General features: G+C 33.3%; 1 protein-coding gene across 2 annotated transcripts in view; it reads left to right on the top strand.

Annotated features, from left to right (window-relative positions):
* LOC150093891 (sodium/potassium-transporting ATPase subunit alpha-like) overlaps positions 1–16,707 on the top strand; it is a 189,530-nt gene that overhangs the window by 142,887 nt on the left and 29,936 nt on the right. For both annotated transcript variants that reach the window (XM_090413198.1, XM_090413199.1), the window contains exons 14-16: positions 3,838–4,055; positions 5,622–5,723; positions 10,486–10,640. In XM_090413198.1, coding sequence (XP_090269324.1) covers positions 3,838–4,055; positions 5,622–5,723; positions 10,486–10,640 — 475 coding nt within the window. The remainder of the gene's footprint in view (positions 1–3,837; positions 4,056–5,621; positions 5,724–10,485; positions 10,641–16,707) is intronic.

Here is a 16,707-nt window from a genome sequence, read left to right as displayed (position 1 = left end):
TAACAATACACTGGTTTTCTGTAAAATTTAGTCAGCTTTACTGCAGTTTCTTACAAATTGGTCAGTAAAATGTTGATAATCATTAATACTGTTACAAGCGGTGTATTTAGTTGACATCAGAGTATTACTGTTATGTGTTTGACAACGTAAGTGACTTAGCATAATTAATAGAGTGGTATAGAATGAGATGGAAGGAAGAAAGAAAAGAGAGAAAAAAAACAGATGACAGACGAATAACTGACGACCAAGTAAAGAGGCGACAAAACTACAAAATGTTTTGATTGTAGCAAATAATAATAATAATAATAATAATAATAATAATAATAATAATAATAATAATAATAATAATAATAATAATAATAATAATAATAATTGAAAGAAAAGGTAAATTTTTAAATCGAGTTTTTTTAAATGATAATAATAGTGAAAGTAACGATAGAGGAGATGAGGTGTTGATGTTTAGGTGATGTAATCTCACTGACTTTGAAGCTAGAGTAAACTTTTATGAAGTGAATTGGATTATAATAATATACTATTTGTTATTTGGTATGTTTTTATGGATGGGATATAGAAGTATTGAATATTGTAATTTTTATAATTTATATGTGTGTGTGTGTGTGTTCCACTTTGTGCTTTTCGGTCCGACTTCCGTCTAGAACTCGAATGATGATGACTAAGCCAGTCGCCTATGAAGGTGGAAAAGGCCTCCAGGATCTGTCATTTTTTTAAATTCGGCAAGACAAAGAAACCTCTATTGAATACACGTTCAATCGAATAACATGAATTTTATGATAGGATTAATAGCCCTATCATAACATAGCATTAATTAAATTAGTTAGGTTTCTATGCAGCCACAATGCTTGGTCGTGTGACAATTAGTCTAACATGGAATTAGAAGATGAAATAATAATAATACGAAGAAGAAGAAAAATTACATTACCATATCGCAGGTTTCTTTATAAAATTTCAAAATCAAGTTTTCATATATTTTTATAAAAAATTATAAAAATTTATAAAAATCTCTGTATGAAGTTTACAGTAACAGTTATTTTGGAACACACCGCAAGAATGTTTTTCATTTATATATGTTGTTTAGAACATGTACTTGATTTAATAATAAATTCGAAAGAAAGACATTACATATACAACTATTTCAGAGAGTTATCTTCCTGAAAATGGATTGCACAAGTGATTCACATAAAAATCCTAGATTCGTGTTTGGAAATCACAAGTTATATTCAATCTACAGCTTAGTACAAAACTTCGTGGCTATGCATCAGTAAAACACAAGAAACGGTAACAAAAATAAGCAAAATGGGAAGATTTCGAGCGACTGCTTCAGCCATAAAAAGATTCGTTTCCCAAAAGGTTAAATAAAATAAATTCTAGATAGGCTGAGAAATCACAGATATTACTGAATGTTTGCACTGAAATTTTTCTTCGCATTCAGAATTTTTGGACTTCAACTTTTGACTGATATCAGAAAACAGAAAATGATGATATGCAAATATAAATTAACTCATTGTACTAGACATATGTTTTAAAGATTGCCGAATTACTAATTATGGCGTCATTTATTTACGAAGTAGAAATTTGATTATAAAACTCGAGAAACTGGTGGTATTTAATATTAAAATGAAATTTTAATATTTGGTGAAAAAAAATTAAACCCGGTAGTACTAATATAATTGGTTCTATCCGAATTAAAGTGAATAAGAATATATATTACAATAAAATATTAGCAATAAATAGTTTAATGCAAGTTGTATTCTTATTAATTCACCATAAGACAACTAAAGCCATGAGTCACATGGGTTATATCTGAACGGTGTTCTCAGCCCTCTTTGTTTTACAAGTAAAAACCCAACTTTCAGCGCTTTTCCTTGTAATTTTCCATCTTCATCAGAAATCATTTAACTAGTTTTTAGCTGAAAATCTCTTATAAATCTTCATTACATCATTGGCAGTATTTGAACTCAAATTTTTCTAAAAATGCGATCATTTGGACTGCACTACGGAAGCACCTTCTCACATGAGATAATTCCAATACGTGGATTAGTTTTGACACATAACTACAATAATTGTAATACTGGTAAAGCTCTTTATTTATCTGACCAAAAATTAGAAACGAAGGCCAACGTTCTTTGTCTTACCTCAGATTGGCTCACCCCCTTCCTTTTTTCCCCCCCGATTCCTTCATAGGTTACAGCATCTAGAGAATCTTCCTTCTTTTATCCTTGTTTAAAAAAAGTTAAAAGAATAAAAAGAAATAAGTATAAATTTTAAACAATAAAACACATTATTTTAAGGCTAAAATACAAATGAAATAAAAAGGTAACTTGATATTTGCGAATAACTGATGCCAACTAATCTCCACATCCGTTACTGTATATTGAGTTCACATACGATCACCAAATTAGTAATCATTTCTCGGTTAGTTAAACCTAAAACAGCAGGAACTTTAAAAATTCAAAAATAACTTTACTTTAACTCATGCAAATCTATCATTCGCTAACTAGCGCATTTACAAACCGAAACCGCCAATATTTATACTAGAGAACTAAATTTTTCCCCTCACCCCACTCATTTGCAGGTATAATAATTGGACGTTGTTTCAGTTAATACTAATAAAACTTATTTGTTTAAGCGATATTTCTTGGTTATAATGTTAACTTTTCAACAATTTATACTTTGGATCATATCAAAATTAATTAAATCAGTCTGTCAACTTTCTATTAAGCTCTCTCTCTCTCTCTCTCTCTCTCTCTCTTCCCTGCTGTTTGTTCGTATGCAGTACGTACTTATTCGCAAAATGTTATAAGACAAGAAGTTACATCAACAAAACAGAGTAAGATACTCGGATCCGAGGTAACGATTGCCAGATTTGTATTTCATTAATGGAAGAATTTTAAGTCTGTACACAAATACTGGAGTGTCTCGATCGATATTCCTCCATGTTTAAATACAGTATATCTCTATTCTTGTCAGTTTTTGCTGTGATGGAGCATTAATTTGAGGATTTTTTTTCGGTTATTAAACTACACATTCAGAAAATTTACCAACTTTTGTCCAGCAGTTTAATGAAATTAGCAGAATCTCTGCTAATTTCATGAAACACAAAAATCTCTCCAGAGATATTTTTGTGTATTAAACGTACATTATATACAGAAAACTGTGCTGAAGATTGAAATATGGTGAATTGGTAGAATAATACTGTAAATTAAACTAAACTTCCTTTGTTATTGTGATTTAATCCTTAGGAATACAAAAGGAAGATGCAAGAAAGTGAATAGAACTATTTCTAGACGAACAAAGTGAAAACCTGTTTCCGAGATGATAAAATAGGTTGAAAGCATTTTGTGTGGAAGCTTCTTCTCATTTTTCAACCAAACAAACCGTAGCTCGATGCATCAAGACAAAGTCTCTGTTATATATTCCTACTCCCAAAATAAACGGGACACTTTTTTTGCTGACAAAAAGTGTTTTCTTGTATTTCGTCCTCCTACAGAAATGAAGAAAACCGTTTCTTTGGATCGGCGTCTCTAAAAGATGATCCGTCCACTTTATCTATCACGATTAAGAGTTTAAAATAAAACATACGATTCAATTCACAATTGCTCGTTCTCTCCGTTTTTCTCTTGTATTCTGACAAAAAAAACGCAGAGACTCTTTTTAAAAAATCACGGCTTCTTATGTTATTCAGAAAATAAAAACACGCATTCGTATTTTTTTAAATTTTTTCCCCCTGAAATTCATGTTTATATCGCAAGTTATAATATTAATCTTATTATATAAGAAAAAATTGGGTTCTCCAATAATTTTAATCCTTTTGTGTAGAGATGCCAAAGCGTGTGTAGTTCATGGATCGGATTTGAGAGATTTTACTCCAGAACAACTAGATAATATCCTTCAGACTCATCCAGAAATTGTATTCGCTCGCACTTCGCCCCAACAAAAGCTTATTATTGTTGAAGGATGTCAAAGACTTGGTGCTATTGTGGCTGTTACAGGTGACGGAGTCAATGATTCTCCTGCTCTTAAAAAAGCCGATATTGGTATGTTTTAAGTGAATTTTGTATTCACTGATATTACTTAAATTATTTGAATATAAAAAAAACGCATGACTTGCTCAATGTTCTTTATACACAAAATTTCATTATACATTATGCTCAATGTCATTATACACAAAATTTTGAATTTAAAGAATGAATAACAGCCAGGTTTTTTTTTTCAGTTAAAGTAAACAGGCAAAAGATTTCTTAGTATATATCTTTCTGTTATTTTTTAGTTTATTATTCCTCGCCAAGTTGAAGTTTTTTAACTTTCTGAAAGGATGCGTTACTTACTTTTAGTGTTTCATCCCATATACAGGGTGTTCGGGATAAATTTGACATATTTATAATTAATTATATTTTTCCGTAAGTTACATGTATTAACACACACTTCTCTTCATTTAAAAGTTTGGACCCTTCTTCATTCATATACAAGATGTCAGAAAGGATGGATAGCTGGAACCCACCTGAATCATGGAAGAGAATAACTTTTATCATGATGATTCGTGCCCGCCATCAAAATAAGGATATTACGACTGCTGCCCAATGCTCCCTGAATACAGTAAAAACAATCAGGCATGAACTAGAGACTTGCAATGGTGACTACGAGGATGTAGCAAGAAGAAAGATCCCTAGCAGACGATCTGATTGCGTTCGTACAGCAGAATTCCTCGCAAATCTGCAGGAACAGGTGTTGAAGAACCCTGGCATTGGAATTCGGGCTTTGTTCGTGGAGTTGCTAACTGTAGTCAAGCCCTGGATAACAAGGGTAGGCAATGGTAGGCCGTATGTATGGCAGCAGGATTCGGCCCCTTGCCACACCTCTGGGAAAAGTCAAAAATGGTTGTCTGAAAATTTCTACGACTTCACCAGTCCAAATGTTTGGCCTCCAAACTCCCCAGACCTTAACCCCATGGATTATTTTGTATGGGGCGCAGTTGAAAACGACACCAATCGCACTTCCAGTAATACAAAAGTCCAGTTAATGGATAAAATTAAAACAGTTTTTGCGGCCCTTCCCAGGGAGACTGTAGCATCAGCTTGTTCGAGGTTCCGAAGCAGAATTGAAGCTGTGATCGATGCTAATGGTGGTTATTTTGAGTAAATCTTGTTGATAGTATTGTAATTAACTCTGCTTGTAATGTTTTTTTGTCAATTCATTAAATTTAATAGATACAAAGAAGATTTTCTTTTTCCTTACGAAACTGTCAAATTTATCCCGAACACCCTGTATATGTTGTCAAATTCTTTAATCTAGAATTAGGTCTATGAAAATGCAAAAATAATTATGATATTTTAAGTTATTTCCACCAAGTACTTTCCATCAATTTACCGTAGATCAATTAGGTCTGACTAACTGGTGGGACAGAAATATAGTTTTAACAGTTAATTTAATTTTTTTTCTCTTATATAAAACTCTTCTGATAACTGAATTGATTTTCGTGAATTGTTACTTAGATAATATCTTCTTAAATATAAGCATGACTAGACTTATTCATCGTATGGCTAGTCCTTTTTTACCATTCATTTTAAAGTATGATTCATCTTTACTGTGTGTTCCAAATTTAGGTGTGGCAATGGGTATCGCCGGAAGCGATGTGAGTAAGCAAGCGGCAGACATGATTTTACTGGATGATAATTTCGCCTCCATAGTCACAGGAGTGGAAGAAGGTAAAGATTTCAACGTTTTGATTACAGTTCTCTAATTTTATTTGCGTAATACAGAAACCATTTCCTATATGAACTAATATAGGGAATGTTATGATAGGAAAGGATAAATATCTTATTACAGTATACTGTTTGGCAAGTATACCTTTAAAAATTCTGTTGTATGCATAAATGCAATAATTCACTTACTTTTAATATTTATACTTCATGGAACCTTTTGAAGCCGTCCTTAATCTTCCACATCACACTTGGCAAACTAATCAAATTAGAGAAAATTAGTTCCACATTTCAATGAAATTCCAGAGATGTTCAAGGGTATGAGAATAGTAATGTTATCATTCGCTTCGGGATATACTTCCTGATATTTGGCCAATCATGATTCCTATCTGCAGTATATGAAGTGTACGGAGATAGCGGATTCATTCTACTACGGAGTCGCTAATGATCGTAGAACCATTAAACGTTACTGTCATTAATGTCAGTCACAAGAGATAATAATATTAAAAAAAAAAAACATCCTCATGTTTTAGAAGGAATTGGGGTAAGAAATACCCCAAGGCCTGCTTGAAAAGAGAAAAGAGGCACTACATATTAATTAGTATTAACAAAGTTCTGTGCTCAAATCGTAATACTGTTTTTGACAGTGAGCGCTACGATATTGCATAACAAAATATTTTGTGAATTTCTGTATTTATCTAAATCCATAGCAAAGAGTTAAATTTCGCGATTGCATCGTCTCCTGTGTTTTAACACGACAAAAAAAAAGCGAAAACGGTCGGTCCAAAGGCACATTAAAAAACTGAAAATCTGGCTGTTTAATAAAAGTTTTGATAGTGCAGGCAATAAATTATGAATATACAGTATGTTGAAGTAAGCATTAGGACGTTGGAAGCTTTTTTTTATTCTACTTGGTTAGACTATAATAAATTTAGTTTAATCCTTTTATCCAAGTGTAAGCAAACAAAGTTTGCGCCTGAAGTGTAGTGTGGCTCTTCCCTTAATGAATTGCATTATGGGAGAGACTAAGACAAGTGATGAGAGCTTGTTCCCTCTTTACCACGAGTTGCCTCAGTCCTGAAGATACTTCAGGCGCAAACTTTGTTTTGCTTACAATTGGATAAAGGATTAAACTAAATTTATTATAAGCATTAGGGCATGACTGTGTTAGAGAGAGAGAGGGAGAGAGAAAGATCTGTACACCTCAGTAGTGTAGGCTGTCCTTTGTGCAATCATTTCACACTTCTAGGCATACTCTCTACCAACTGGTTTCGCCTGCATTCCTGTTTGTCTCAGAACTGTTCTGGGATGAACTGGAAATCGGACCTCGATTTGTTCAGTAAAGTTGAACATCGTAAATTGAATCCTCGTACTGCTCAGTAAAATTGTTACGAGGTACACATACCAGTCACTGAATCAGAAACCTTTATGCAAATATACGTAAACGTCACTTATGTGCAATGTATATGCAAAATACTTGATCAGGTGCGTCACCATGTTCTAGGCAACTATTTAAGAATACTGCTGGTCAGTAATCATCAATAGTGTTGATCATTGAGAAAACCAAAGGATCTTTTGGTGTTCGATAAACGGCTTATTGTCAACGCCCTGCTGACTGGAGCCACGATTTTGAAAATAGCAGAGCTGACTGGTTTCTCAAAATATGAGATATCTCGAGTGTTTAAGAGTGGAAATATAATCCGCATTGGTTGTCTAAGAGGCGTGACTGTGGTCCTGAGACAATCAGGAATAATTTGCCATTGTCTGAGACCTGAACGCACAAAAAACTTCCTGTGTGCAGCAAATGACGGTAGCATTTTATGAAGGCTGTTCTTTTATCTCACCGAACTATGCGCATGGAATTGAAGAGGATCAATATTGGCAGTCGCATGCCTATACATAAAATGAAAGTTTCTAATTCAGTGGCCAGTATGTGTAGGACGTATTGGATTCTTCAGAAGTGCATATTCCTCGCCTTTCTTCTTTCTAAGCGCCCAAAGGTTTGATTCCATTAGGAGTCGGACATAAGACATTTCTCAGATATCATCCATATTCATACTCACTTATCCGAACCAAAAGGATGCAGTATGTTTCATAATCAGTGTAGTTTATGCTATTCATTGCCAGTAACAATGAATGACTTATGTATATATACCCTTTCTCTCATAGGACCTGAGACTGCAACTCATTACGTAGTGTCCAACTACTAACCTAAGCACCTTTAGGTTGACTCGTTGAACTTTTGCTTGGTTCTTTTCACATCGGACTGCGAAGATTCCTGTGTACCCCCACCCTTCCGAGTACCTCTGGTCCCTTAGTATTAGCTTCTTGACTGAGTTTGCACTTTCAATTTTCCATCAGCTAATGATGCAACTTTCATTTGGCGATGATGCAGTCTTTTACCAGTGTCATGAACAGGTTGGCTTATGATATGACATTCTATGTTAATGCCTCTCATGGTCTGTAGGTTCTTGTTCCTGTGCTATTAGATGTACCTCTTTGCCTTATATAACAGTATACGTTATGTCCTTATCTGGCTAAAAGATTACGGGATATGTTCCATTTCAAAACCCGTCACTTCAAAAAAAAAAAAAAAATGGATCGTTTGTTAAGTAATGCACTATATCATGTCATTTTCTTGCTAACACATTTATTGAGATAGTTGTTGTATTCGATTAACCCAATTGACATTCTTTAAGTGCAGAAAAATTATTTCCATAGTAACTTCCTCTTGCAAGCCCTTCAACCCATCAAAATGAGACGGAGTAACACTACACACCAGTTAATTAACTTAAAATATGGACATTGGACTGACTACAATGTCAGACATGTGAAGAAAATGAGACGAAGACATAAGGTTCTACGAAATTTTGATTGCCATAGCAAAATTTATACATAAAGGTTTTGTAAGCATGGTAATCAGTTATACACGGCCGTGGAAAACCAATGTCAGAGTGTTGAAAGTTTTATTGGTAAGTTGTTGTTGTCCATAGAAAAACTACATAGTCACTATGTCAAGCATATATGCTACGTAATGATGGGAACTAAACAACATATATCCACTTATATACGAAAATGACAACGTCTAGGTTGTATAATCTCTTATTTGTTGCACTGCATCTTTCATCACAATATACACACACATAAATCTAAAACCACCCACCCACATACCGAGAAAGAGACGAAGCTGTTAGTTTTGAAGTAGTTAGTATAAATTATTGTGGTTTCGTGTTATTGGTTCAAGGATCGCCAGAAATTGCAAAGAAATTACTGAATAAAATTATCTTTACTGCCATACATTTCCTTGTTACGAAATAGACTATAATAAATGAAGTTTACGTAACTTTTTTTATGTTGCTCCCACCCACGCAAGGTTATTTGTAAACTTATAGTACATTTTATACTGTGGGGAAGCTAAAGATATTTTTTCTATTTTTATCAGTTTTATATATTTTTTTATACTTCAATTAATTTTTACATAGTCCAGAAACCCTACTCTAGAGACCAAACATGAAACTTTTTTAAGCCACTTCGGATCTCCAGTAAGCAGAGATGGTCTCACACCGGACGATGAAATTCAAGCAGAGAACCACAAGATCTGATGCTGATGGAAACATCGGATACTACGCGATAACATCTTACAGATTCCTATAATTCTTTATTTATTGGTGAATAATTTATAATGGTGCAATGCACAAAATTGTGTCTAATTAGACACAACTTTGTTGTGTCTAATTTTTTGTGTGTCTTTGTTGTGTTAACAAAATATGCTGTGCAATTGCACAGCATATTTTTTAAGTTGTTTCATCGCCTGAGCACGTTGTCTCACATTTATTCATAAAATTTTATTTACTGATTTACAGGCAATAAATGACTATCATCATTTATTGCCTGTAAAATTTAAGGAATGTACAGTTCTGAAGAAATATTTTGTTAAGTTTATTCTAAAGTTACTCATCCCAGATTCACTTGCACTCATCGCGTGGACTTCCTTGAGGAAATGACATCTTGTCCATGTGCACTTTTTTTTTTTCCTCAATTGTCTTTCTGAATGAAAAATGATATCCAAAGTTGCCTCTGGGAGATTTTGACTGTACTGTCTCTCAGTTCTCTGATTATTAAGTGATGCATGCTGAATAAAATCCATCATCATCCCTCCATATAAAAATAACTTCCTCTGCATTTTCGATTTTTTGATATGATTAATACTTCCTTACAAATGCAACAAATCTTGTGACGCTGATATTCTCTCCTTAGTGGAACATATCGGAATGCAGTGAACATTTTTCTTGGGAACATTACGCCGCTTACTGTATCTAACATTTGGATAAATGTTAGATACACACCCGTCCGTAACAAATAACCTGATATCACAAGAACAGTTGCTTTGCCCTAGATTTATTTAAAGCTTAGCATATACCTCCCAATTTTCAATTTTTTTTTATATTCCGAAAGTTTTTTTGTAACGGTGTTGAAGCTGATTTTGAGAACAATCACGCAGCTTTCCATTTAGTGATGCCTACTTATATCTTTTAAATTTGTTAATCTTGATCACTACTGTATGTATATGAAGAAATATCGATCTATTTGCTGCAAAAAAAAAAACTTTATAATGACGTTATTTCACTTTTAAAATGATTTAAAATGGCTTATGGATAAGTTCAGTAACAACTTAAAATTATACTGCTTCACTTCTGTTATTATATATGTCAAATGTAATTTCAAATTGCAATTTTTTTTTCTGATCGTCTTGTATTTGACTTTTCAGGGCGACTCATCTTTGATAATCTTAAGAAATCTATTGCCTATACCTTAACCAGTAACATCCCGGAAATTTCTCCCTTTCTGTTGTTTATTATTGCTGATATTCCATTGCCGCTGGGCACTATTACCATTTTATGCATCGATCTAGGAACTGACATGGTAAGCCTTTTTTTAGGGAGAAGAATTGTGTGTCGTTATTATTTATGTATAACTTCTGTGACCAATATATCTCTCATATCTCTTTATCTTATGTCTTTCTTTCGTATGCAAAAAAGATACGAGTAGAGTATAAAAGTATTCAAGAAATACCAGAGATATGTGTAGTGGCCTGTGAAGATGGCTGCCAGAAATTTAACGGAGTTTCAAAGATGTTTTGATTTTCGTGTGCTATATCAGTAGAAATTCATTTTGTGAAAACATAGAATACAAGTATAGTTCAGAAATCAAAATAATATAATAGTTCACAAGTAAGTCATGAACTGGATATTTGGATGATAGAGATGGTGAAGCCCTTCCTAGAGCACGGTGTGCTATCTGCTAGTACTACATCGTGCTGTAGGACTTTTCGTATATGCCTATCATCCTAAAGGGGTTATGTCTTAGTTTTTATCGCACAGCTGCAGCTATCAAGTTCCAAACAGTACTGGTTTGGTGTACTGCATTTCCCATTGTCCTTGGACTAAGGAATAATAGAAGCAGGTCATATGGATCAGTGAATCGTGCTACACACTATTAAGGTAGGACTATCGAATTTGATTGAGAATCTACGGAGAACGCTATTTACAGCAGTTCATTTTGCCAACAATGGTTAGGATAAGAGGCAAACTATTCTCATGGTTCGTTTGTCACTGTTTCAAAGCCCTTAAGTGCGCTGTGATATGAGTATAATAATTGTGTGGTTATTTGTACCCATTGTATAGATTCTGGTCTATGAATGATTTATTGATCTGCTCCATAAAATTACGATCCAGTGCGTAGTTCAAGAATTGGCAACCGCGCTGTCTCAGTACTTAGATAAACTGGGATGCGGATCAATACCACATTGGTCTTATGTACTAATACCGACTGCATTAAGGAATAAAAATAGTAGCAAAGTATGGTTACCTGCTCGTAACCTCATTGAACCATCTTGGTCATTTTGCCAAACACTGAGTATTATAAATTCTGATGTACAAAAAATTGACACGAAATTTTTGAAAATAATTTCGTGTCAATTTCATTAAAAATTAATTTTTAATGAATAATTTCATAAAAATCAATTTCGTTAAAAATTCATTTTTAACGAATAATTTTATAAAAAATTCATAAAAATTCATTAAAGGAAAGGTTTAGTACATACTCTGACGTTAACAGAAAAAAAGAAAGAAAAAACGGTGCAATAAATCATCCACTTCCCTTGTTTTTCCACTTGAAAAATATCCTCTTAAAAACAATTTTGTTTTATAAAACCAAATATATATTAAAAATGAAAAAAAAAACATATATTAAAAAATCGCACTTTCATCTTTCTGAATTAAGAAAATTTGCAACAATTATTGTTAAAAATAATAAACACTATCATGGAGCGAAAGTGGTTTTGAGAGGAATCGATTGCGGGCAAAGATGCGATCGCAACAGCACCAGTACTAACAGTATAGTCGCAAGTGGCAGTTTTATAAACAGACAACGATAGATTCATAAACAGCAAATAGTTTCAGAGGTAAATCACGTTGATGTATCTATGCGTGCAAAGTAAAATAAACCTGTGCGTGTATGGAAGGGGAATTATTACTCGCACATGGCCCTCAATGGCCTCAGAAATAAATTAAACTTCTCAAGAGGTTTATGTTTGGAAGCCCAGCAATTTCTTGTGAAGCCTAAAGAAAGCAAGCGCCTGAACAGAAAATAAATTGATATATTAAGGAACAGAGGCTGAATATATATATAATAGTTCAGAGAATGTTTTAATCATGGTTCAAAGGAAATCGATGCAATAAAAAAACGTTTTTGTCTTCTCTCGGCCGATTAAAGTGGAAAATAAGACCTTTCAAAACTCTCAAGAGAATTTTCTACCAAAAATAGTGCTTTTTTGGTAAAGATTATGTTTTGCACCGTAAAATTTTGTACTAAAAGTAGTCTGCTTCCATTTTCTTCATCACTAAAGGATTGTCCACAAATATTCAAGTAGAGATAGGTTATTACGTTTTGTCTTTATATTTTTGAATTTTCGAATAAACCACGAATTTCACGACGTTTAGATTATTTAAAACATATAGTAGATATGATCTACTATTGAACTCCAAAAATTGTTTATAATCCTTTTTGTGTGTGCTTGAATATGTATCTGAAAATGACATTTATTCACGATTGGTATATTTGTTTGTAACGAGATAATCTAGCACTTTGATAAGACTACTTTACTAAAATAGACTGATATCAGTTACCTTAGAACTGGGCATTAAAAAAAAGCAGTCACTTATTGTCCCCCCCCCACGTTGATTATAATATCAATGTACTTCGGAAAGGGAAAATAAAGGCACCGCTGCAAAGTGCAAGTTAGAACATAAGTATCTGTCCCATTGTTTTCTTTGACTCTCTAATTTGTTTGAACAAACGTTGTAAAATGAGACTGTTAATTGTAGGGAGAACACAGCTCCAATATGATTCAACTTAAGTATTGTGGTTGCTAAAATAAAATTTAACACGTAATAATAAAGGAAATTATATCGTTTTATTTAATTTATTATAATTTATATATTTATTATTATTATCTTTTAATGCGTATGGCCATAATTTTAAAAGTCCCAGCTTTTTATGAATACCCCTTTTTTTTTCTCTGAAAACATTTTACCAATGAAGAAGGGAATGAGATATTTTCTTCTTAATTTATATTTGTAAATATCAGTTTTTACTGACGTTATCCCATCAGAATCGATCATTTGAAAGCAAAGTAATGTTTTAGTTTTTTTTTTTTTTTTTTCCGTATGTAACTGGCTTAACAATAATATAATGGTCACAAGCCATTTGATTCTCCTCTCCATAGCCTGTCATCATACCGGATGCATCTTTTTTGGTTGAACAGCCGCCGCCTACGTGCGGTAACGATGTCGAGTGTCGTCATATATGCCGCATTAATTTTTGTAATAGATTCATTGCTGTATGTGATATCCTATGTGTATCATGATGCATTTTTGCTCACTTATAAAACAAGGTCAGGCTAAATTTTCCGTTTTCTACTAGCATCAGTCAGAATAATATATATATATATATATATTTTTTTTTTTTGGTTAATGATATCTAAATTATATATAATTTGTTCTTGTCTCTCTGACTGACAATTACTTTATGTATGAAATTATTATTCTGCATAGTAATGCAAGTCTGGATCTAATGACAGATTTCTGTCATTGCAGACTGCTTACACCATGGAAATTACTCGCATTTCAGCACCAACAAGGCGCTTTGATAAAGCTGAGTTTATGCGCATGATTTTAGTGCTATACATTCGGCACATTAATTTCATTAATTGCAACTGGTCGAGTGGATTGGTTGGAGAACGGACATACTAACCAACCAATAATCTATGGATTGTAGGGAGTATTTTCCCACTTTTAGCATAGCTTTTTGTGAGTGTTTTTTTTTTTAGGTAGTAGATGAATTTTCACCGCTGTGTTGGAAAACACTACTTGCTCACTATATTGGAGGACTTAAAAAGAGTTCCATGTTTGGTTTTCGGAGCAGGTTACCGGATTAACCTTAGTCCACCCACCATGCTAATATATAAATAGCTAACAGCATTTCTTTGACGGGATTTACTTAAAACTATTACGGCACCTAGAGTCATTTTCTTGTACCATCGAAAAGAATTGACGAATAAACTTCAGGAGGTCTCGATAAAATGAATAAATAAAATAATAAGATCAATTCAAATTCTCCTCGAAATCAAAATTGAAAAGTGCCTTAAAAGAATGTCGAGCTTCTTCGAACAGTAAGATTTTGGTGTTAGCTCGAACAAAGAGATTGAAAATTTGCGAGTCTTCCACAAAGCTAGTCGCATCACAATGCGTACAGAATATCGCAGCAATAAATTAATTGCTATTATGTTTAGGACTCAAGCCAGTCTTATTCACGTTTTTTTTGTTTTGGTCCAAGTTAGTTGAAGCATATTCTGAAGTTAATTGTATAAAAATATATTTAATCACATCTCATGTAATTACTCTACTTATGACATTTTATATAAAGAAGAAATTTAAAAAAAAAATTATTTGTATAAAAAATGCGATTGCCATGTACTAGCATAATTCTTATGGAAAAAAAAATATATATATAGATTTTTGAAGGAATTTCAAACTAGCATCACTTCAGTCGGCAGATATATTGGAAAATAAGTAAGAATAACGCAGTCACTGGATAAACTTCCTCAAATTGGAAGTGCTTTGAACATTAATACTTTCTGCGTGTCGGAACTTAGCATCTACATCCCCCATACTGGGTCCAGCGAAACAAATATTGCTTGCAAAATCCATTGGAAGAATAAGCCCATTTCATCATTCCCCAGATGTAACTACCATCTCCCACCAAACAAGGCCTGGTGGAAGACGGCAGTTTTTCACAAGAAATTGGGCTGACAATTTACGATGTGTGAGATAATAGGTCACTTCGATGATTAATCCAATTTTGATTTACATCCAGATTTATAAGCGGCTCATTTTTGTCAACTTCCTTTACCACACTTTAGTAGTGTTTTATTTTAACGGAGTACATTTACTGCATGTGTTTCAAGAGCACGTTTTAATAAGTACATTTTTTCGAAACGTCCTCCTTTGGAGATGAAATCGATTTTGAATGGCAAGCAAACTTTGTTTGGAGATGGATGGAAATTTATGCAGCAGTATAGATTGTATAGAGATAATAATCATTTGTCTGCTTTGTCATTCATTCAGCGTCGCAGTTTTTCTTTATATGTGATCATATTGCCTTGAAACAGCAAGATATTGTCATTCAGCTACCTTACTATTACTATTCTTAATCTCTGGATCTATGCCCAACCCACCTTCCCGAGTATGACTATTCGTAGTCTTTATTTATTTATTTTTATTTATTTATTTATTTATTTTGTTACAAGGATCTGGAATAGCATCGTCTGGCACATGTGGACAGCGTTACAAAAGCATGCCTGGAGATACAGCTCGTTGTCAACTCCGGAATAATTTTTTAAAAAAAGGAATTATTCATCAAATATTATCAATTTTTCTATCAACTGTTTTTTTATATCGAAATGAAATAAAGTTCACTAGGAGAGACTGGGAAGGTAAAAATGAAACGATAACCAAAACTACACAAGAAGAAATATATCTGATGCATAATGCGAAAACTACCGAGATGAACTCATTTTAAGGAATATCAGAAGAGAGTATGGGGGAAAGAGAAATGATTAATATTATACATACAAGAAATCATCAAAAATAAACTCAAAGAATATTTTCAGAAATCGTGAATCAAGCAAGTGAAAAAAGAGTTGTGTAATGGAAATTTTAAATGGAAAAATAAAAGAGGTAATAAGGAATGCAAAAAAACAGAGGCTTCTCTTTTCCTTTGGTTGCAAAGACCTGGGCTCATCTTCTGTCTAGGATACTAGAAACAGTTAGAAAGGCGTCAACTGAGAGTACTAGTCGGCATTATAAAGCGTATTAGGTTTTTTGTCTTGGAACTCAGATTTTTCCTTCTGCAAACTCTCGTCATGGCCTTAGTTGTCATGTGTAATTCAACCCATCATCAACTAGTTCAAGAAAAATTAAAAGATGACAGGAATGTTTTTTTGTTTCTTAAAAAAGTTCAAAAGAAAGATTAATTTTTTAATATCATTTTCACTCACGAACAGATAAGCGGGAAACCTACGCTGAATTTTAGTGCCAGGGTGGGGATATAACCCTGCATTTAGGATGCCACTTCAAGCCTCCTCTAAGCAGGATGGTGGTCTCTCATCGGGTGATGAAAATATCTACCACCTGAACTATATTAGTGATTATAGAAGTTGCATAAAATATGTGGAAAGTGAAAGAAAAAAATTGTTATATTGAGAAAGGTGATAAAATGGAGAAGGTAAAAGTGTTAAGCCTTTTACAATTCATAAACAGTATTGATACTGTGAGTTTGGATTCTGGAGGAACGGCGATTGACAGATACATTCATATTATGAAAAAATTGAATATTAATCGTTTCATGATTTACATCGATACTGTTGTCC

Source organism: Typopeltis vanoorti, chromosome 23, assembly GCF_054136105.1.
Source record: "Typopeltis vanoorti isolate ZY-2024b chromosome 23, IOZ_Tvanoo_1.0, whole genome shotgun sequence".
Taxonomy (NCBI): Eukaryota; Metazoa; Arthropoda; class Arachnida; order Uropygi; family Thelyphonidae; genus Typopeltis; species Typopeltis vanoorti.
Note: the sequence above shows the minus strand (reverse complement) of the source record. Positions and strands in the feature narration are given on the sequence as shown.